This window comes from Corapipo altera, unplaced genomic scaffold, assembly GCF_003945725.1.
Source record: "Corapipo altera isolate COAL_440 unplaced genomic scaffold, ASM394572v1 112, whole genome shotgun sequence".
NCBI lineage: Eukaryota > Metazoa > Chordata > Aves > Passeriformes > Pipridae > Corapipo > Corapipo altera.
The window spans coordinates 7,663,649-7,686,220 of record NW_020884899.1 but is presented as its reverse complement, the minus strand read 5'-3'; the positions used below and the strand labels follow the sequence as shown (position 1 = coordinate 7,686,220).

At 39.8% G+C, this 22,572-nt stretch overlaps 1 protein-coding gene across 8 annotated transcripts in view; it reads right to left on the bottom strand.

Moving 5' to 3' along the window:
* Nucleotides 1–872: 872 nt before the first annotated feature.
* ELAVL4 (ELAV like RNA binding protein 4) overlaps nt 873–22,572 on the bottom strand; it is an 82,453-nt gene continuing 60,753 nt past the window's right edge. For 7 of the 8 annotated variants that reach the window (XM_027649034.1, XM_027649032.1, XM_027649030.1 and 4 more), the window contains 5 exons: nt 20,869–20,972; nt 10,733–10,886; nt 10,117–10,342; nt 8,685–8,723; nt 873–4,348 (listed from right to left, as the gene is read on the bottom strand). In XM_027649034.1, the coding sequence (XP_027504835.1) occupies nt 4,021–4,348; nt 8,685–8,723; nt 10,117–10,342; nt 10,733–10,886; nt 20,869–20,972 (851 nt within the window). In that variant the 3' untranslated portion in view covers nt 873–4,020. The remainder of the gene's footprint in view (nt 4,349–8,684; nt 8,724–10,116; nt 10,343–10,732; nt 10,887–20,868; nt 20,973–22,572) is intronic. The other variant, XM_027649031.1, reaches the window with a different exon arrangement.

Here is a 22,572-nt window from a genome sequence, read left to right as displayed (position 1 = left end):
TTGAATGAGTGTTAGTGAAATGCAGTTCTGATCCCAGCTGGGCAGAAATTGTGTTTCAGTAAGACTTTCTAAAAATGCTCCCACAGGATCAGCATAGGGAACCACAGGCCTGTCTGTGACCGCTTTTATCCAGTGTATATTTGTGATACTCTCAAAAGGGGGACTGAACTCTCCATCCTAGATGCTTAAATGTAGCAGAGTCCCTTTCTCCCCTGTTAATCGTGTGTGGGAGCTGTGATAGAGCTGTTCGTACAAGCTCACCAATGTGAGCTGCACAGAATGGAGAAAAAGGTACCTGACGTGAACGAGATGTGAAGGTCAGCAGACAACCTTTAACTGGAAGCGGGGAAATAATCTGCATCAAAACTGGCCTCCTCTCTAAAGTCAACTGCAACATGCCCATTGTCTTAAGAGCCCAACATGCTGCATTGTCTTAAGAACATCTAGACCACACTGTTGCTTTTTTGTCTCACTACTTTTCTGACAGTGTAAAGTGGACAGAAGAAAGGATTGCAGAAAAATTAGATGGCAACCCTAACAAATGCTATAGTGTTATTTTATAACCAACACTATTTACTATGGTTCTTTCTTAAATGGAAAGTGCAGTTTTTTTAAAATGGGCTGGTGTAGGTTACACTATGTTGTAAAGTGTATGGATATATGTATATCATCAAAATGGGTGTATATACATATATAGGTAGATGGAAGGATGATGTGTTTCACAGCCAAGTCTTTAAACAGAGCAAATTAATTGCTTCTGCATTTTACTATGGAGTGGTCAGGTGGATTTAAGGATGAATTAAGCAAGCTGTAAATTTAAGAATAAACTCACTCTGTGGCCTGAAAGTAATTATTATAACCAACATGGTAACTTAATCTCACAAAAACACGAGTTTATTAATAGGTGAAGGAGCTGAAGAACCATACAGTCCATCCAGCCCTCTGATAGTTTCCTAATCTCAGTTACGAAATTCAATGCTGCAGTTTTACAAGGTACATATTCTCAATTAGTGAATGTTACAGAACATAAACATGAAGTGAATATTTGTATTAATGAGATTCAAACAAGTCAACTGAAAGAAGTATCAACTCTAATTATAACACATGGTGAAAAGAATCAAATTTGGAATGTGATCATATATACTGTTGTACATCAGACAATATGTACACTTTCATATTGCATGACATTCATAGCATATTCATAGAAAAGTCAAACTAAATGATGGCTTAAAAACTTATCACTGAAATTTGCTTGCTACGTTTTAAAGTGTTGATATTGACTGAGTTAATATTTTCATTGTGTAAAAATACTGTATATAGTAGAAACCCTTCAGCATCTTCCACATTCAAATAAACGAAAGTTACAGCTTGGTATTTGGTGTTCGACATCTTAAATTAAATGGCCAATTCTTTCTAGCCTTCAGAAGGAAAAACAAATAATGAATATGCTCACTCTGGTTTGACTAGAACATTTCTCTCTTGAAGACCTTGCTTCTGGCATCAGAGACTAACATCTACCTCGTCTGAGGTGTGGCTGGGAATACTAAAACATCTGAACACGGTTAAAAAGGTGGAAAGTCCATAGCCATTCTACACACTTTCATTTATTGTCTGGACAATTAAAGTACAAATAATTCAAACACAACAAGGTTATGAAAAAAACATTTACAATACTTTCCCTCAGAAATGATCTAAACTAGCAAGGTTAACATGAAGTCATTCATTATAACTAAAGTATACAACTGCCTGGTCCTAAGAAAGATTTTTTAAATTATTATTATTATTCAGATAGTAAAACACATCGTAGAGAAAAGATTCTGACATGCCTTCCCCACTAATGCTTAGCAAATGCATCAAAACTTTCCCAGCAAACTGCGCTCATTCATAGCAGATGATGTATAAAGGTTTCCCTGAACATTGAATGAGTGTTCCTTTAAACTAAAATCTAACATTGTTAAAGTAAAAAACTGATAAAATTATGATGCAGCCTTTGCTTTTTAGTTATTTGTCTACTACAAAAGTTTGCCTCTTCAGTGTGAAAAAACAATACTTAGTCTACATGCAGTTAGTGGGTATAGCATGGAAAAAATGCACAAAATAAGCACAAGTTATAAATAACCATAACGTTTTATTACCATTAAGACTAAACTTGTATTGAAAAGATTTTATATAACAAGACAAGAAAAGCAATAGCAAATTTAACTATCAACTAGATTATGCATAGCGAGTAACTGTTTCTAGTACTCAGGGAAGAGCATGACCCTTTTTTGTTTTAAATATATAACCGTACAAAGCACAAACATACTAAAATGATCAGTGCACTGGACATGGGAGAGCACCCCCTCAGTCATTTTGTTCCCTTAGCTCTGTTTTCCCCAATCTGAATTACATTAAAATAAAGACCCAGTTGTTTTCTTTTCTACTGTGCAGTAAGAAAAAATATTCACAACAAACATGACAATATATCAAACAATATTTCTACACAAGTTACCTTGATACCTCTGTCACTTAAGTATCATAAGAAAACATTTTAAGACATATACAAACAAAACTAGCAAAGTGTTACAACTTATAATAAATTAACCAAAAGAAAAAATAACTTTATATATATATATATTTATATTATATATACACATACACACACAACAAAATGACACAATAATATGCTTCTTCCCATAGTTTAAGTAAACAAATAAGTAGACTAGCCAAACTAGCTATATTTGATTTTGGCCATATGCATCACATCGGCAATTAAATAAATAAGTGTTTCAAGCAACATAAACAGTGTTCCAAATGTGCCAACACAGCCCAATTATATTAGCTTGGGCTATAAAGTGAATTTGAAAATTCTTAACAAATTTAAAGCAAATGTATTTTTTTCTAAACACATTACATTTAACTATGATACTAAGATATGTAAATAATTTTGTAGCACCTACTGCTCAAACCAAGGAAGTTTTTGATCAAAAAATTAATTTTTTTAACTTTTGTTCTGCTGATATCCCATACTGATGACTTAAAGAAAAACCGTCTTGCAACTCATCTCCTTGCTTTTGGGTTTTGACTGTGGGTAACTGCGTGCCTGGGAAGAACACTCTCCCGTACTGTATTTAATATTTTTATTACATGCTATGAAAAGATACGAAGATCATCTGTTTGTAGCCCATCCTTCAAAAAACAATCTACTAATCCAGTTTAAAACACACATCTTGATCTCTAAAAAGTTACCAGTGCAGTATGAACATGACAAAGTTGTCAATTTCCCCTAAATTAGCCAGTCAAAATATTTTTTCTCAAATCCAGATTCTCTTGTAAAAATTCTTTATATTTTATAAAAATAGATTTTTCTTGAAACCCATTTTCAGCAAAGAGACCACCTCTTTGGCAACATTGTTAATGTTATTTAAATTGTTATGTCATCAGGTATCCCCCGTTACCCCATTCCCTAACAGAAGACTGTTTAGTTCACATGATACAAAAGAAAAAAGGAAAAATAAAAAAAGTTGCAAAATTATGTTCTTCTTTTTGCAATTTTTATTGTTCCTCTTTAATTTGCGTGGGGGGTTTACCAATCTGATTCAATCAATGTTTTGAAAAAACTGAAAAGAAAACAAAAATCTTTTTTTTTCTCGCTTTTAATCCCATTAGTTCGTAAAAATTGTTTTTTGTTTTATTATTTTTTCAAATGAGTGAATGGTCATCTTAAAAAGACCCACCTTCAAGGAAGGTAGTAAAACTAGCTGGCCGGGTAAAAATCCCTGCACATTGTTATCTATGTATATTATATTCAACAACGACAGCTATGAAAGAACATTCAATGCATCAAAGGTTTTTTTTTTTTTCTAAGCATTATAAAATCCTTTCCTGTTCCTCACAGGATATCCAATGTTTTAATACTTAGGCAACACTGGCTTATAAAGTCCATGGTTGAATATAAGCCTTGAAGAGTTTTTTTTTTTGTTTTGTTTTGTTCGTATATATATTTATATATATATATTTTAGTAAGTAAGGATATGAAATTCAGGATTTGTGGGTTTTATTGGTTTTAAAGGAAACTTGCAATACTCTGTCTCCTAAACGGTATCCATTAAGGCTGGCAATCGCCATGGCAGCTTCGTCGTAGTTGGTCATGGTGACAAAGCCAAATCCCTTGCACTTGTTGGTGTTGAAATCACGGATCACCTTGACATTATTGACTGCTCCAAAGGGACCAAACAACTGCCACAGCACGCTCTCATCTGAGTCGGGAGACAAGTTGTAGACGAAGATGCACCATCCAGTCCCAGTGTGACCAGGGATATTCATTCCGACAAGGCTCGTCATACCATCAATTGTGATCGGAGAAAACCTACCGAGTAAAAAGAGGGGTCTATTCTAAATATATCTCTTAGCACGAGCTATACGGGTCCAAGACTTTAAAATAAATAAGCTGATGTAAATGAAGGTTCTGGATCCTGTCCCTGGAAGATGACCACAGAGCCACTCTTGCTCTCTAACTCCTACTGAAGTGGAGGGAAGCTGTACTGAACAAACACACCAAATCTGGGCATAAATGCATCTCCCTCCAAGGATAAGCCCTGCTTAGATGTGTACAAAGTCCTCATAAAAGAAATGCTTAAGGACAATCTGAGTCAAAGAGGGTCTGCACATGCTGCGATAAACAAGAGTTCATTTAAAAAGGCCTGTAGGAATTTGCCGCTTATTTCCATCACCTAAATAAGTTTCAGGACAAGGGAGATTTAATGCTTTACCTCCTACTAGTTTGCAGAGAAAAACCCCAAGCAAACTTCAAGACCTATTTTAAAGATTAATATGAAATGCCTTTGTCAGGATTCAGCTATAACAGTAGCCTCTTCAGCTAAAAATACTATTAGAGAGACGTCTCTAAGTGGCAGAATTTGTTTCTCCTCCTAACATGGTCCATAATTGACATACACTGGGAAAAAATCCAGGTAATAAAAAAGTCCTAAAGCTGGCCACATAGGCAGCAATTTTTATTGCAGAAGGTTTATGCAGCAATTGTAGAGCAAGTAGAACATAAATACAATTAATGAGCAGATCAACTGATACCTTCACAACGCGAGGCTTCGTGTCCATAACAAGCTCTTGGGTTCTTCAAAATAGTCAATATGGACTGACAAGCTCCTAGAATGCAATACAGCACCCTAACTTTCCTCCCTCATTGTCCTTTGGGACTCATGTTCTTCAACCTGAACATCCAAATTGAGCAGCTAAAGCCAGGTGGTATTACTTATGAACAGAGAACCTTCACAGAATAACAAAGGCTGGGCAGGATCCATGGAGATCATCTGATCAGCCTCCTGCTCCAAGTGAGGCCAACTTCTCAAACGAGATCTCCTACTCATGGCCCTGCAGAGGGAAGTTTAGCAAGTCTCCACAGACAGGAACTCTGCTCCTGCAGCCCCTGCTCCAGGGCTCTATCCTCACTGAAAATGATTTTCCCTTATCCTCAAGTTGAATTTCCCCTGCTGCAACTTGTCACTGCTGACTCCTGTCCTCTCATCGTTGACCTCCAAGAAAAGCTCGGCCTTGTCTTCTTTCTAATGCCCCTTGTAGGCAGCAGTCAGGGGCTAAACTCTACATTTGCCTTTCCCAATTTCCACCATGTTCCTCCAGCTTTTCAAGGTCTCCCCAGTGGCAGCTGTGGCCAGGAGCACAGTGACTGCCCCTGCTCCCTCACCAATTTAGTGTCACCCGCTAATGCGAGGAGGGTGCATCACAGCCCATGACTCAGGTTATTAATGAAGATGTTAAGCAGTATCAGCCCTCAGGATCAACATAATTTTCCTTTCATCACTGTGAAAAAAAATGACATGCTTTCTCAAGCTACACTTTGGGATATGTTTTAAAATAACAACTGCACAGAGGCAACGACTTAATAAAAACCCAGTTTCACATGTACCTTCAATATGACGAGTTTTAATACCAGAACAGAATAATAATTCCTCAGGATTTTCTGAGTGATGACTGAGGGAGCAGAAGGAAGGAAAGGAGGGACTCTGTTGCTGAGTGAGCTCTTGTGCTCTCCAAAACTTTTTATACTTGTAATAATTTCCACACACATTTAGCAATAGGCACGATATTATGCAGCGTATATTAAATAACCATAAAAGAAACTACACACTTGATGGCTGCTCACTGTTCTGTTAACTCCTGATGGCACTTTCTATGTATTCAGTGGAAAAAAGACACTTGGAATATATATCTTAAGCTGAGGATCATCACTGGGGTGTAGCTACGCTGTAAATGAGCAGTTCACAAATGCTCACAGCATCCGATCCTTGGGAAGGTTTGCAGACAGTTTATTAAAAATATGTGGCAATTTTCCAACTCAACTTCACTTTTCCAAATCCTCATCTCAACATCTTTCAGTTTCTCTCCCACATACTGAAACCAGTAACATTATCATAATGGTTCAGCATGGAAAGATGGCTGGACAAGGCCAGTGCATGCTGCTCCTTCCACCGCAGGTGGGACCATAAATAAGGCAGCCAGGGACTGTACAAGCCAACAGCTTCAACTCATTTTGAAATCTGGAAGACGGGACTTTAGGCCAATTGCTGGTCAATGCTGACTGTGTCAGGAACATACCTAAGCCAGCAAACACTGCTTTTCTGAAAGGTTTAAATTTAACATGAAGTACAACACTAAGGGATGCACTAGCCTGTAAGTAAGGGTGTTGTAAAATCTGTACAATGCTAAGCTCTGCATGTCACAGTATGTTATAAGGCTTTGCATTTTTAAGAAATGCTGCACTGATGTAAAGGGTTAAAGTTTCCTACAGTTCGTGGACAGCGGCTTTTCCCTGGAAACCTTTAGGAGCTACGCAGCTTTCAACTATTTATGTACCATGAGCACAGCAGCTGCTGTAAATCCAACAAAACACGCACAAAACTGGTGCAAGCGTATTGACACAAATACAAGATCACCTATTGCATAAGTAGCTTTGCTACTAGCAAGCGATCTGAAATTAGCCTCAATAAAACCTTTTTTCCACATCAGCACATCTCATTTTCCATCAGTACCACTCAGTTAGCACAGGGAAAGAAAGGGCCAATCTCCTGTTTCAGAAGCAGTTTCAGAAATTATCAATACAGTACTTTTTGTGATCCTAGACCTATAATTTCAGGGTTTGCTAGTGCAGGTACAAGTTGCCAAGGTTTGCTGAGAGGAGATAAGAACTAATTTAAGATGCCTACAGATGCCTACAGAATGACTTAAGCACTGCCGTGATTTCAGATTAACATTGCAGACTGCATGTTAAGAAAGCAGATACACAACCTATGAAGGCAGGTAACTTGCTTTTTCCCTCTGCAGTCACATGAAGTCAAAATGGAAACCCTCACTGGTTCAGTCTAAGCCCTGTTTGTCCTGCACCACACATCAGTGCAAAATGCCATTGCCAGTGCAATTCCAGGGAAGCAGCAGCAGCAAAAACCCAGGGAAACCTCCCAGAACAAACCCATCCTTCTGATACAACTTATACCTGACAGACACCTCAGGCCAAGAGTTATACCATGTTTTTGACAATGTATCAAGGAACAAAGGAGATGGGAGAACACAGGAGAAGCGATGTGTGATAAAATCAGGTGGTAAGTTCTGACTCACCCTATCCCCATCCCCACTAAGGATACTGCAGATGTAACAAATGCACAGATGAACACCAGCAGTGGTGCTCTGTTTTGACTATTGCTTTTGTAAGTACTCTCAAGATTTGAGATCTGTACAATGGCTATCACGGCAGGAGTTCAAGCCCACGTTGCTGTCTACTACTAGCTAGTGTAAAGATATACTTACCATACCTTTTTTACAGGATGAGCTTCAAATAAAAGCTCAAATAACTTTCAAGTGTGGTGAGTAGACCATTTCAGGTGATTAAGTAGTATTTTCTCATCTTAACTGTGGGGGACTGCTGGACATCTTACGGTAACATCAGGAATAAGACTACACCTTGATTTTGCTGTAAGGGTCGCTCGCGTTGATTTGTGCCATTAGAAGAAACACTAACAACACAACTCATTTTAGCTATCAGATCAAACATACTCATGAAACAGCATAAATGTTCACAAATCAGCCGAGCTTTCACACATGCGTGCACGTACAAACACACAGCTATTTTAAACAAAAAAAATAAAATTTCAAGGACTGAAAAAAAAAATTCAACGTATTAAACCTGTAACAAAAGAAACTTCGGGCTGATTGAGGTGCACACAGCTGTGTTTTCAAGTCAAACTTATGATGCCAGATGCAGGACAAAGGTGCTCTTGACTGTGAGATTGAGACAACAGCAGCCTAATTCTGGTTTTGACTTAAGTTTTCAATTATCAGATCAGAGATTTGTTAAAAACTCAATAGTTTTGATTCTGGAAAAAGCATCATTTAGCAAAGCAACTGCAGTTTGAATGCTTGTAGCTGTTGCACCTAAACCATTTGAGAAGCCCACCTGTAAATAAAACAAAAAAGGTTGAAAAGCCCCACAGAACTTGGGCGTGAGGCCTTTAAAGTAACAAAACCAACTGAAGTCCAAACTTAAAAAGAATTTGACATGCTGGTGGAAGAAAAGAAGGAATAAAAAAAATAAAGTTAGTGAATTAAAAAAAAATAAATTGTAGCACCAATCTGTGCCAACACGGACATCTGGCAATCTGTGGAATTCTAATTACCTCTTTACGCCATAGGCCATATTAAGCAAATTGTCCAGCCTGAAAAGAGAAGGAGGGTCTTTGGGTTAATGTCTCACAGATGGCAAGATCGCTCAATGGAACTATTATTAATAGCGTTCCAGTTTCAAAGAAGAAACGTTCAACAAGTTTCCCACACATCTAAGGAGCCTAACAACTCCCGGCCTGCTTTGTTAAGTCTGAGGTTGTGCCTAAATTTCCACCACAGCATTTAAAAGCCTTTTTTAACTTGTCTACAGTCTTAGAGAAAAACTTAATCTCCACAGTTTTAAAAAAAAAAATAAATCCCCTTACGGTTTGTCTTTTTTTTTTTTTTAAACAGTATTAGTATGAAATTTTTGCAAGTAATTCAACTGCTTACCTTATATTTACAGTTAACTTGGAAATAAAATGTTGAGTCCAAAATTGCTGAAACTGGAAAAATTCTTAACTCTAATTGCTTTTACATAATACACTCTCCCCATTTTATTACATACATTTAGTATTAATCCTTCATGATATGTCAGTCTAAATGACCACCAAATTTTGCAGAATATCATCATCTGCTTTCCATGGCAGCACAATAAAGTCCTTCTATCCATGGAATGATTCAGTGATAACCTTAATGGACACAGCTGCGTGCCAAAGACACAAAAACAAGTGTAAATTTAATGTATCCAATGACTGACTTTTTATGATCTTTAATTCATTAGTACTTTGCATCACTGACAAATTAAAATTACTTTTGAATAATTCTCTAAAGCCAGTGTGCAACTCAGTTATGCAAATACGTTCAAGTTTTCTTTTTATTTGAAAGCTAGGTTGCCTGAAAACTATTAAGTATAAAAGTAATGGGAACATCATGTATTGCTAACTCTGGCTTATGCATCAGATGGAAACAGTATATTCCGGATGCAAAGCGTAAAACATCCCCAAAAGCATCTGAAGAATCACACCAAAGACTAATACAAGGTCTCTTTATACTAAGAGCAGATATCTCAGGCTAATAAATTTAATGATACTGCTTCTGACTGGAACAGACTCAGCTTTTTTCCTGCTACCGATCCACTGTCATTAACATCAAAGTCTAAGCTGCATCAAAACTGTAGTAATACAGCAGAAAATAAAAGCATTACCAAAAATGAGAGAAAGAACAGGATAGTCACTGCTCATTTGATTATCCGTGTAACTCTATTCTGTCCTCCATTTTTCTGGGAGCCTTCATGAGATCTGATTGTACAGTACTTCAGCTGTTTTAGTAAATACAACATGACTACTGCTGTCAGCAGATTTTCCTCCTCATTCTCCAGGAAAGAATATTTAATTTTACAAAGAAAATCAGGTCAGCCTACGCAACTAAAGCACATTTTCCTGCACAGCACCTGCCCCACATTGTCGTCACTGGTGGAACTTCAGTTCTTTTCCAGGTAATTACCTGAATCTCTGAGCCTGGTGGTGAAGTGGTCCAGGGTAGCGTCTGTTGGGAGACTGATACAGCTGTGAAAGGAGTGCCTGGCTTGTTTTCTGGCTGGGGTTATTGGCAAACTTCACAGTAATTGGTTCTGTAGCACCACTAGGCTTCTGGCCATTTAGTCCCTTTATGGCTTCTTCTGCCTCTATTCTCTTATCAAAACGGATAAATCCCACACCTCGAGAAACCCCTGGGAAGTAAAAACATGTGAAGAGATGAGTATTTGCAGAACAGCCTCATCCAGGTAACACACACAAGATGAATGGTGGTTTTGACTTCACAGAATACACAGTTTCCAAGTTAAGGAAAGTCCTGTAAAGAAAAATCCTCTTCTCAATCTGTAATCTCCAAAGTCAGCCCCTATCATATTTAACAATCATTTTAAGTAAAAACGTTCTGCATTTTGAGATTCCCTCATTAAAGAGGCAGCAACTGTATACCCCGAGTTATGCTTGTAAAGAACTGGGTACTGCATTTTACACTTAAGGCATACTGTCCTAAAACCCAGCAGCCAGCAAGCATTTACAATTTTGCCATTCCCAGAAAAACGTGCACGTATCAAGAAAAGTTTTCTTTTAACCTGTGACTTGATCAACCAGAATCCGTGAGGTGATGATGCGCCCATATTGTGAGAATAACTGCTCTAATTCTTTCTGGGTCATGGTTTTCGGAAGGCCGCTGACATACAAGTTTGCATCTCTGATGGATGCTGAACTTGGACGGGCATATGACACCTATGGAGAGAAGGAAAGCTGTGTTAGTGAGCTCGAGCCACCCTCTGCATTTTAGACAGATAATTTCCTGTTCCTTCACAAGTCACAACCCCGGAGTTCAGACATTACCTGCTCTGCAAAACCAACAAAGCCAGGAGAGGCTGGAAGAACAAAGGAAGAACTACAGAGACCTTAAAAACAGACACAAGGGTTCTCTAAGTGCAATCATAAAATAACTATTGTTCAGAGGTAGATTAATGTGCAACTTCCCACGCAGGGCTTTGCAAATTTACCCCCATTGGTGCGGGTGTATGGATGATTTGCTGGAGCCAACCTCGAACTCTGAAGTTCCAGCAATGTTTTTCTTTTTCCCCCTCCAAGTGTCTGAAACAGATCAGGTTATTTGCAGAGTGATCTTTTGTGCTCTCTTTCTTTGTGTTTGCATCCTGAGCTGGCAAGATCTGTTCTGGATGAACAGTAAAGTACTGGTGAAATTAGACTAAATGAACATCTGCTCAGGGAGCTGTATACTGACACTCATTGTCGTATCTGCAATTTATCATGAGAAGTTCCCTTGTACTATAAGCCCAGAATCAGACCATAAAATATTGTAACCAAGCAAACAAGAAAACCTAGCTGTGGCACTGCATGTATGCTGCTGGAAAATTACTAAATCAAGACTCTTAACTGCTCTTCTATCTATGAATCAGATTTATAATTATAATATGTGCATAAAAAGCCTTCTGCACTTTTAAAATAATACATACATTTAGAATACACACATTTAACATCATAAAAACGCTTCCTGGATGAAGTCTAATGGCAGGTATTCAGCACAGATCATGAATTACTTTGCAGCACATCTGAAACAGCATTGGAACCAAACCTGAGTATTCTGCACTTCATTTCGATTTCTTTCAATATAATCAGATCAGTACACTCCTGCATTGTCTTAAAATGTGTCTTGGAAGGAAGTAAGGGGGTTTCCATCATGAATACAACACATTCAGCAATTGTCTTCCCCATTCCTGAGGCTCAACCTGAACACAGATGATGTCAAATGCATATCTATGTGTTTTATGTGTCAAAAAGTTGTCTTTATGTGCTCCACACCTAAAAATAGATGTTGACTCAACACAGAAAATTATGTTAATGACTAATATTTGCTTCCACAATCTTCTCTGTATAATAGCAGACAAACTCCAAAGATTCTAGATTTTAAGGGGTTTTTTTTGGTGATTTCTTTATAACTTACATGTTTGTACATAACCTTTTAAATCTAACATTTACAGAGAAGGCTAGAGAGAGGAGGTGGAAAAATTTAGGGAAAGAAGTATGAAAAAGAGGTTCAATAAAACATTTGCATCAACAGAGGCAAGCTCAGGCAGGCACACAGCACAAAGGCACAAGTAGACATAAGGAACAGAGAAACCTTCAGTGCTGAAAGGGAGAAGGATATTGGGGTGGAAACTATTTTGTGCCTCAGCGATTCAGGACCTCACAGCCCATGAGCTCCCGATGGGGTGCAGCATTTCCATCACTTAATTGCTGTTCCTTAACAGCCCTTTGACATGCCAGGACCAGAACACACACAGCACTGCTTGGCTCAAGCCAGGTCTTTGGGAACACCAGGGACAACCATGCCTACAGCTTGGTTCAGTGATCTCATGTTGGTTGCTTCTCACTTATACCCCATGTTGGGGCATTTGGAAAAGCAGACTCTCCCTCCCCACTCTGTAAATGCCTTACCTTGAGAGGGTACTGTAAGGGTTCAGGCACCTACAGTTTAACCTACTTTAGGAATAACAGTTTAAAAAATACATAAGAGCCTCCCTGGAGCAGGGGTAGGGACCTTACCTATTCCTCAAAACTGAGAACAGCAAAATTATTGAAGTTCCTGGGAAAACAGCCAGGGGTTTCCTCTGGGTTTCTCACTCTGGCACATGCATTAACCAAATGCCACATTACAGGGAGGATGAAAAGTATTGGGATATGCAAAAAACCCACCACTTCCCAGAGTATAAGTGCTTGACATTTTATATACCTATATATACTTCTACTCTCATGGGCCTTGCAGACAGGCAGGGGAAGGAGAGGCTACACGCACTCCCAAGCCCCCCATGTGAACACCTATCACTGCTCAGGTCTAGTTTTTATTTCCTCCCGCAATCAAACATTCAGGTTGCAGGGGAGCCTGAGCCAAAGAAAGAAGCTGCCAAAAGCAACTCAGCCGTCTTTAATATCAAGGAGAAAAGGTTGTGAGCTGAATGGACTCAAGGCTAGTAATGTCAATTATTTATCTGCTTTTGAATCTTTTTCATCTTCCCTCTCAGGTCAGCCAATGACAAATCGATCGGTTAGAGTGTGCCATCCTGCTTTCAAGCTATTATTCAGTTAGTGCTGAGGACGGGATGTCTTCCCATGTGTGAGCTATCAAAGGAAGAAATCGCCCACCCTGACCCTCCATCACACCAGAAGCTCCTTATGCTGCGCGAGTTAAAATGGGAGCGAAAACCAGCTCCCATTTTATCACTGAAAACTGCAAAGCACTGTGTGAGGATGCTGCATTAATTCTTTATATTCACACTTAAGAATGATTTCTTTTTTTTTTTTTTTTGCTCACGGCAGTGTTAGCACCCTGTAATGAAACGGCGTGTGGAAAAGAATATGGAAGCCTAGCCACCACAAAGAATTCAAATAATGAGCTGGAGAACACCAAACTACTGTTTGACCCAAGCATTTCTCAGCATTAAAATGTTTGTCCGCTTGTGTGACGGTTGAAGGTCGAGGGATGGTGTTGTATTTCACTGCATAAGATCATTTAGGAGTTCTGTGGTAAAATTTGCAAGGAAGATAATAAAATATTGTACAATTCGTTTTACAGCTTGCTGGCCTCAGATGTTAGTTTCTATAAATACATATATACTAACTGCGAAAAACATTTACTAGGACATTTCTCATCTGACATTGAGCATTAGCCTGTGTAAGGGCTTCTCTTCAGTACAAACAGCCATCTCCAGAGTCTGCACCAGTGTCTCAAAACACTGCTGCAGTGTCAGAAGGTCCAGCATTTCATATCTTCTGTGGTAAAGCACATTTCTGTTCAGTTGCACAGAAAATATCTCCAAGTTCAAGTAATTATCTTCCCTATTGATTTCCTACCATTTTCCCCACATAGAAAACTTTTTGAAGAATTTCTAACCTCGAGACTCCTCAGAACGTAAATTGAAGCTGTCTGGCCTTTCCAAGCCAGAGCCCACAGCAAAGGCACCCAGAGGCATGAATGCATCCCATTTGTCCTACAGAACACGTAACAGCAGCCACTGAAACACAGACATTTAACCACTTCACTGCAGCTCACCACAGGAGAAGCCTTCAGCTCACATGCTGATGGATGTCTCAAACATGAAGTCCATTTCTAGATGCCTCCTTGCAAAATTTAACTCCAGTCTGCTCCAAAGGGGAAGCGCATTGTCCTTTCTGGAATGATGTACTCTGCCAGCAGAGCCACCCTGCCCTGGACACAACATCTAAGCAGCAACCAAGAAGCTCCTGTCTTGCAAACACCAACCTGTGTGGATGTTTTGCATCAACAAAACATCTCTGGAGATGTGTGTCTGGCTCTCTATCTACCATCATTCACCTGGACAACGTGAGACTAACCAGGAGCCTTGAATCATGGCAGCACAGGCACCCACAGGCCACCAAACCACCTGTTCACGGTACCTGCAATCCCTGGGACACTTCTCTGGCCACAAGCAGGTAAAGGTGCAGTTGTTGTTAAACGACTCCTTGGGCAGCTTCCAAGAAAATCTGAATAACATTCAAAGATACCAGGTTTCTCAGGGACCTTAATTCGGAGACTTCGCTTTGTGTCTTTCCGTGACACGGTCTGAGATACAGGATTTCTTGTGTGAGTTTTGGGGTGAGTCACTTGGTTTTCTTCTGCCTGAGGTCCAATGTAGAATGGGGACAACTCTTTCCTCACTTGCTGCCCCTTATCCCACTGGTACACACTGGAAACGCTTTAACGTAACTGCTCAGAGAGTTTCACACATGTAAATAAGCACAATCTCACTTGTTTCATGCACATACAGAAGTAAAATCTGCTTAATGCAAGTAAACAGGCTATGGCAGAAAGACACATTTCCCCACAGCCACTTCCAGACCCCTCACTCGTGTCCTCATTTTGTGCAAAAGCAGGTTTGAGAAACCCTCCTGTGAAAGCTGCGTACTTTGTCAGAACAAACACACCCCAAAGCCCTCTGGTCCAGAGGCTGGAATACTTTCACATCTGACGCTTGCACTGCTTTGTCCTTTCTCTTCCCTAAGCCCTTGGCTGGCGGGTGCAGGGCAGTGACGATGCACTTTACTGTTGAGCGATTCAATGCCCTTTTACCAGGATTAATTATGATTGCAGGTACAATGGTCTACCCCATCAGTTCAGGAAAGACATCCATTGATAATAACCTAGAAGTACTCTTGCTGCATCAAGAGCAAGGCTAAGAGAAATAATTGCTCTGGCTCAGTGGAACGAAAAGGACTGATTGGTGAAACTGAAGCAGTTAAAACAGAGATTGCGATTAAGAGAAGGTGCACAAAATTAAGAGGTAAAGACTCTGGTGCCTGCTGAAAGCAGAAGAGCCAAAGCTGAACCTTCAAATGCAGCACTGAAAGGTCCTTCAAGCAGCAGCATCATTATGGACACAAAGGTGGAAGAGGATTTGTTAATAAGTACTACCAAGTCCAAATGGTTACGCAGACAGAGGCTCCTAAAGAGCAAAACCAGAGTAAACTTAGCTGAGGTTTTCCAGGTCTGCAGCACCTTTTAAAGTTTCTTGTCCAAGGCTTTGTCCCAGTGTGCAGCAGCCACTGCAGATGACCCCTCTGACTAAGTCTGACCTACCCTAAAACAGAACAAGCAATTACCCTAATTTTAAAAGGAATCACGGAACAGCTGTGTCCCAAATCTGCAGGTTGCAAGTCCCTGTAATATGAATTTTCAGGGAACAGAAAAAAAAAAAGGGGGGGGCACAACGCGACTGGACACTTGAAAACGCAAATCCCTCCTTACCGCAGTCCAATATGCTCAGCTACTCCCACTATCTTCCAAACCCCTAATCTACCCTCTCTTCCTTGCAGAGCATCTAAGCCCCCTCTGTGCCTTGCCCAGATTTCTCTGTACACCCTCTCCTTATCACCTGACCTTTCACACCATCCCATTTCTTCACTGGGACAAGAGGTTGCAAGCAGTGTCTGGCAGGCTCGGTAGCAGGTGGCCCCTGGGTAGGCTATGGAAGAACACAGTTGGAAAACAGATTTTGGCAGAGTACTGCACCAAGAGCACCCAACACCAGAGCTTTGCTACCATCATTACCAGCAATCCAGCATTTTCTGGCTGCAACCCAAACTGTTGTGTTTAACTCTCCCCATACCTCCCAAGCACTTCAGGATGGGGTGCAGAAGATGCAGTTCTTCCCCATCATCTGCTGCAGCCTCCTCCTCCCCTGTCCTGTGCTTCCCGCACCTCCTTCTCTGCTGAGCACGGCTGGAAGGCAATCTTTTTGACAAATGACTTTGTAGGATGGAGAAGTCTGAGGCTGCTGTTATTTGGTTCCCTACAGTGACAGGATGGTTTGTAGTTTTGTGGACAATTACAAGAATTAACATGGACAGATTTAGAGCCTGAGTTTTGTGGAAATAGTTGGCATTTTGAAAAATGCCAGAGAAACCAAGATAAACAGGAAGATCTTTGAGCAGTAATGTTACTACCTTATTTTCAGAAAACGCAGGATTACTTTCTCTCACAGTCTTATTCACTGTATTTTAAACCAGGACCACCCAGACCTATTGATCAAAACAGGAGAGTAAAACAAAATTCCACGGTATTTATTCATTTAACTGAAAATTAACGTAACTAGAAAAGGCCCCATCCACAGAGGAGTGATCTGAACTGCCTGGTATTTTATCATCTGACAGATTTGATGGATTCAAAAACTGGAGGTTATCAAGGGCTCAGAGAACCCAGATTCCTCGTCCCCTCAGAGGAGACATCTCCCTTTGCTCCAGCAGCATCACATCATGTACCTGCTCCTGTAAGTGAGGGAAGAAGCAAACCTATTTGTCAGGCAACAGAGAAAAGGAAGGAGAGGGGACACAGGACTGCACTTCAGGGGGTCACTGGCTCTCTTTAGATTTCAAACTTCTTTTCAAAACTGTTCTGCCCTTGTTCCAATGAAGTCAGGTCACCTGAATCCCCAAGTAAATTGTAAAACACTTCTTTCGCATCCTTTCAGACGCTGTCCTTTTTCCGGAGCAAAGCAGCAGTTTAAACAATCTGTAACCCCATGCATCACACATCTTATTTTCCTTCTGATATTTGATGCAACTGAATTGCCAGGCAATCTTCAACAGCAGCAGTGACCTTTCATATGCTTTTATGGATGGGCAAATTTAATTTCTAAAAATAGATTCAATTTCTGGAATATATATTTATTTCAACACACACTGTATCTTCCCTTATTCTAAGCTGTTTTGTAGAATCATGTCAAGCTTTAGCTGTAAAAATAAAGTGAAGCTTTCTTCCTTCACAAGAGAATGATGCTGCTACAAAATGGCGTAAATAAAATATGCACTATGATAAGCTGAGGAGGAACATAACGTGTATAACCTATTACCAAACACATAACACTTCCTCCGGTGCTTTCCCCAAACAGATATTCTGTAAATTGTCACCTCTCAACTTTGACTTGAAAGGGCATCATTGACTTAAATAAAATGCACATAAATATTTTAGCTGCTACGGTGAAAAGGGATTATTTATCATAACAATGAAAGAATAAAAAGAACATTTTTTCAGTTATTTTAGTCCACACATCAGAGCCGACTGTGCCTGGCTGTTCTGCTGATCCTGCTATAAAGCCAGTTCCTCCTGTGACTGCATGGCTGTTTTGCAAGGCATCGGGAGAGAGAGAACATTAAGCTGCCACAAAAATGTTACAGAAGTGAAAACGACAGCATTTGGGGCCACATGCAGAAAGTATATATTATTTTTAAACAGGAATTAAGCCTTATGGGGTCAAGAAACGAGTGCAAATATAACCAAGAGCCAGCTCATGTTCAGTGTAGGTGTCCATGACTGAGCAAAGAGATGGGACACAAGCAGCAGGACCACGGTGACCTTGGCAAGCAGAAGTGATGTGCCAGTGTAAAAAGGCGTTCACAGATTATTCGTTTCAACTTTCTTTCCATCAAAACAGCTTCCAAAAGGCAGTCAGAGAAATGCCACCTGCAGGGCTGCAGCTACCCAACATACATGGGCAGAGGCCAGTGTTCAGCCCATCCATCAACAGGACATCTACAGATTCATTCTGGGGCATAAAACCCAACCACATTCACGAAGAAAGCAGAATAATATTTAGTTCTTTTCCAGCTTGACGTTATTCTACTATTAAATATTTTCTGGCCTACAAAACTATATGCCACCAAATTCCTTTCTAGATGTTCTTTCAAGAGAGCCTTTTTTAACACACCAACAGTGCATTTTTAGTAACTGTAAAGGGTATCTACAGCTGAAGTAATCGAGTCTGATAATTAAATACAGTAATTTCACAAGCTAAAATACTTCATAATGAATGACAGTGAGATGCTAGACAGTGAGATGCAAGCGAGGAGGCTTCAGCAGGGCTGAATACAGTTTCTCATCACCTTTCAAGGTGGAAACCAGGGATGTCTCCAGTGACACAGGTGCTGCTGGCAGCAGTGAACACACATGATTTACCACTCAGCATGAACACTGGGAAACCTTCCCCATCACACTATCAGGAAAGCAAAGCTAATCCATTAGGATTTCTAGAATCAAAGCATAATTAAAAACACAAAAAAACAAGGGGATAAAGTGAGGTAATCACATGCAATTCTGCAATGAAAAATGGGGGTTGGAAACTGCCAATTAGACATCCTTGAGGTCAAATCTTGGCTATTGGAATAAGTTTTAGGCAACTGCATAAAATCAATTTTATTAAAAAGAAAAAAAAGCCTACACATCTTCCCAGTCATTGAGAAACTTATGTAGCTCCTGTACACACAGGTTAGATCAACCTCACTGCTGCTTATTCAATTTTAACAGCTTTCAAGAGCTCAACAAGATGTCCTGTATTCGATAAAAGTATTAGCCACTAATAAACACAAAAACCCCAAACAAAACAAACCAATGCATTTCTAAAATTTATACTGAATTGAAAAAAAAAACAAAACACAACGAAACCAAAAAACAACATTACACAGAACTTTTTGCATGGGACGTTCTCAGGTAAAAATCTTATTACAGAAAGCATAATGGTTCTGATTTTGCATGCGAGAAACGTATAATAATAATAATAATTGGTGTGGGTTGGAGTTTTTGGAGGTTTTTTTGTAGCTTGTGTAACCTTGGAATATTATGCACGCAACAGCATTGCTCTGGTCCACAAAATAAACAGAGGAAAGTAACACAGGTAATTAGGGAAAGAAATGTAGCACCTTTGCTAAGGCTAAATAATGTTCAAAACTACATGTGCTGCATTAAAAACTGATCTAGATTTTTCAAGTTCCACTGAGTTTTTAATAAAGTATTTTCAAAATATTTTTCCTGATAATGTGCCTTTAAAAGCAATTTCGAGAGCAACTTTTCACTGTAAGCAGAAACTGCTGAGTGCAAGCCTGCAGTTCCACCTGCAGCAGTTGATAAGATGGTAGATTTTGCTGCCTTGCCTTACATATTCCTCAAAGGTTTTCTATTTAACTCCACAAAACCATGCTGTGAGCATTTGGATATATGGGCCACATACATATCTGCTGGATGGAACCTGGATGGTCTAGGGGAGGTTTGGAAGTAGTTTTCCCTGTGTAGCCCATGAAGCTACTCCACCACTTTCATAACTCTCAGCCCAGGACTTCTGCTCTTCAGTGATCAAATGGACCAGGGAAAAACCTGTTTGAAGCAATCCACAGAGATACAGTGGAATCTAACAAATATTTTTGCTTTAGGGAATATCACTTTGTCCCAACTTTTAGTGAAAATAGGTATGCACAAATAAAGTATTGACTACGAGATCTGAAATCACTGACATTACTTGAACCGATATTCACTGAAGTAAAAATTCTAGTTTTATGTTCCTTAAACATAAATTTTTGGCTTTGAAATACAAATTAAGTACAGAAGAAAAATGAAGAAAATGGTGCAACCCAAAAGCCAGCATTCAAATATGACCAAAGTAGTTTCAGATAATTTGAATCTGATCTACTGTTTGTTCCCCTTCAATTTGTTGATTCACATCCCTTAAGCTTTATTATTTGTCAGAATTTGGGATGTAGAAATCTTCTGTAAGCTGTTTCAGAATAGCTTTATCAGCCATGCAGCAAAAACCGTGACAGTGTAGAAGCCTGCTTTTCTTGTGAGACCACTAAAGAAGGTCATTGAATAACTAATGGTCTATTACAACAATGAAATAAGAGACTTTAGTGGGAAGCCTCCAGCTTTTCAAAGAATAAATCAAATTAAGGATGTAGAAACTGCAGGAAAAACACTTTTTTTTTTTTTTGAGAATGACATATTCTAACTTGAGAGAAACATACTTTTAATACCTGACAATGACAGGAGCATCACTAGAAGAGCTCCATGTCAAGGTATTTCCCATTAAAATATAAGAAACATGTAACTTATGAATACACTGTCACGTACTTCGCCTGTTTATGGAGAAGGGTATCGCTCTGGATGTTTTAATCTACATTTTAGTCTCACTATCATGCTTTAAGGAGCTTCCTGTTACTTTCCCCTCCCTTTAACAATAGCAGCAATGTCAGAGAAGAGATTTTATTTTCTGCCTGTCCTCCCTTGTTCCAAGGAGGAGCTCGTTAGTGCCTTTCCAACGGAGAGTAAAATAGTGATGAAATTGCCAGAAACTGTTTCAACTACTTCCTCCCACTTCCTGAATTGAGCAAAAGGCATTTTATATTGTCTTACCTTTATGGTTTTGGTCTGGAGTCTGAGTCCATTTAAAGTGTTAATGGCTTTCTCTGCATCCTTTGGATCAATGTAGTTAACGAATCCATACCCTAAACTCTGCCCTGTTGAAAGGCAGGAAAGAAAAAAAAAAAAAGAACTCAGTATTTTTCAGCACAGGAACATGATTTCAAGAGTAGAAACACATTTTTCTTATACTGTTTATTTCATCCCTGCTTTCCCTTATGGTCTCTATGCTGTTCTTCACCATTCTGATATCTCCTGAATACAGTGGAAGCCAACATAACTTTAAATTGCTGCTCTGAAGATCCTGCTTTAAGAGCGAGAAGCAGCAACCCCCCCCACCCTGCCTTCTGCAGGAATTTACTGAAGAGCACATATGAGGCTTGACAGCAACAGAATTGTGTAATAGTTTTGTGTTCCTAATAAATGTAACTGGCTGACCTGTCAGTAATGAAGCCACTTCTTAAAAATGATAAACGCACACATGTAATTTTGCTACTGTTTATAAACAAGTTTGTAAGTGTTTAAAACCAGGAAACAGCGTTTTTACATTAACCTTGAAGGGGCTGAGTGTAGAACAGATAACCACCTTTATGTCTCGTTTTACTGCTCAGTGAGCAGCCAGTAAATAGGAGGAGAAAGGACAGCCCAAATTGCAGCAGGGCGAGGGACCACATTAAACCTCCCCTCCGAGTATTAGAGATGACAGCAAACCCAAACAGTACAACAACTGCTGCTGCGCATGGGATGGCAGGAGCCCACTTTAGCAGCCAAAATCATTTCAACAGCTTCTGTTTTACCAGCGAGATCTGTGTTTGTGTTTGCAGCGGAAAGAGACCTGGTTAATAACCGGGAGAAGTGACACGGAGTTGGAGGGGCCGCGCTGTCAGCACTACAGGTATTGTGCACACATGGATAAAACTACAGGTCTGCAGAGGGCTGAACCTGCTCCACAGGGATCTTTTCCTGATTCCCAAGTAGCAGCTTTGCAGCATCAGTTCTATTAATACAACATGACAGACAGACGCTTCCAGATCCCTTCCTTTGAGCCTCCTACTGAACTTATTTTTCATGTTTGAAAACCAGAGCAATTCTTAATTTTTTTTTTTTTTTGTTAAGGCACATGCACTTCGAAACATACACAGATAATCACATTTCAAGAATCAGTGAGCCCAAGCAGGCAGGCTAGCAGTCCTGTATTCCAACCACACTCCTCATACACCCTTCAGCGTATCTGGAGCACAGCAAACCAAAAAGCCACCTGTCCTTCGGCACTGATGTGCAGGGGACTGAAATTCTTCTGCTCACAGGCAATGAGAAAGGAACATGTGAAAATCCCTCCCAAGGAGAACGGCATTTGTGGAGATTTCTATCCACGGGAGCAGCAAGCAGCAACCCAGCTCCTGCTCACCAGGAGAAAGGCGAGGTTGGGAAGGCAGCTGCACACCAAGTGCCTTGATGTCCCCTGGAGGCACAGATCCTGCCTCCCAGCACAAAGCTTTGTTTCTTTGTCTCCTGGACTACAAAAAAGCATCTGTGTGTTTCTCAAAGTCAGACGCCACCAAAAATACAGTGTTTGCTGTAACACAAATACAGGGAGCGCTTCTGTCTTATGAAATCAGATCAAAGCCCTAAAAGCTGCTAACTCTGCGATGGAAGACTTTAAAAATCCATGGAAACACTGCAGTTCATGCCTGAAAT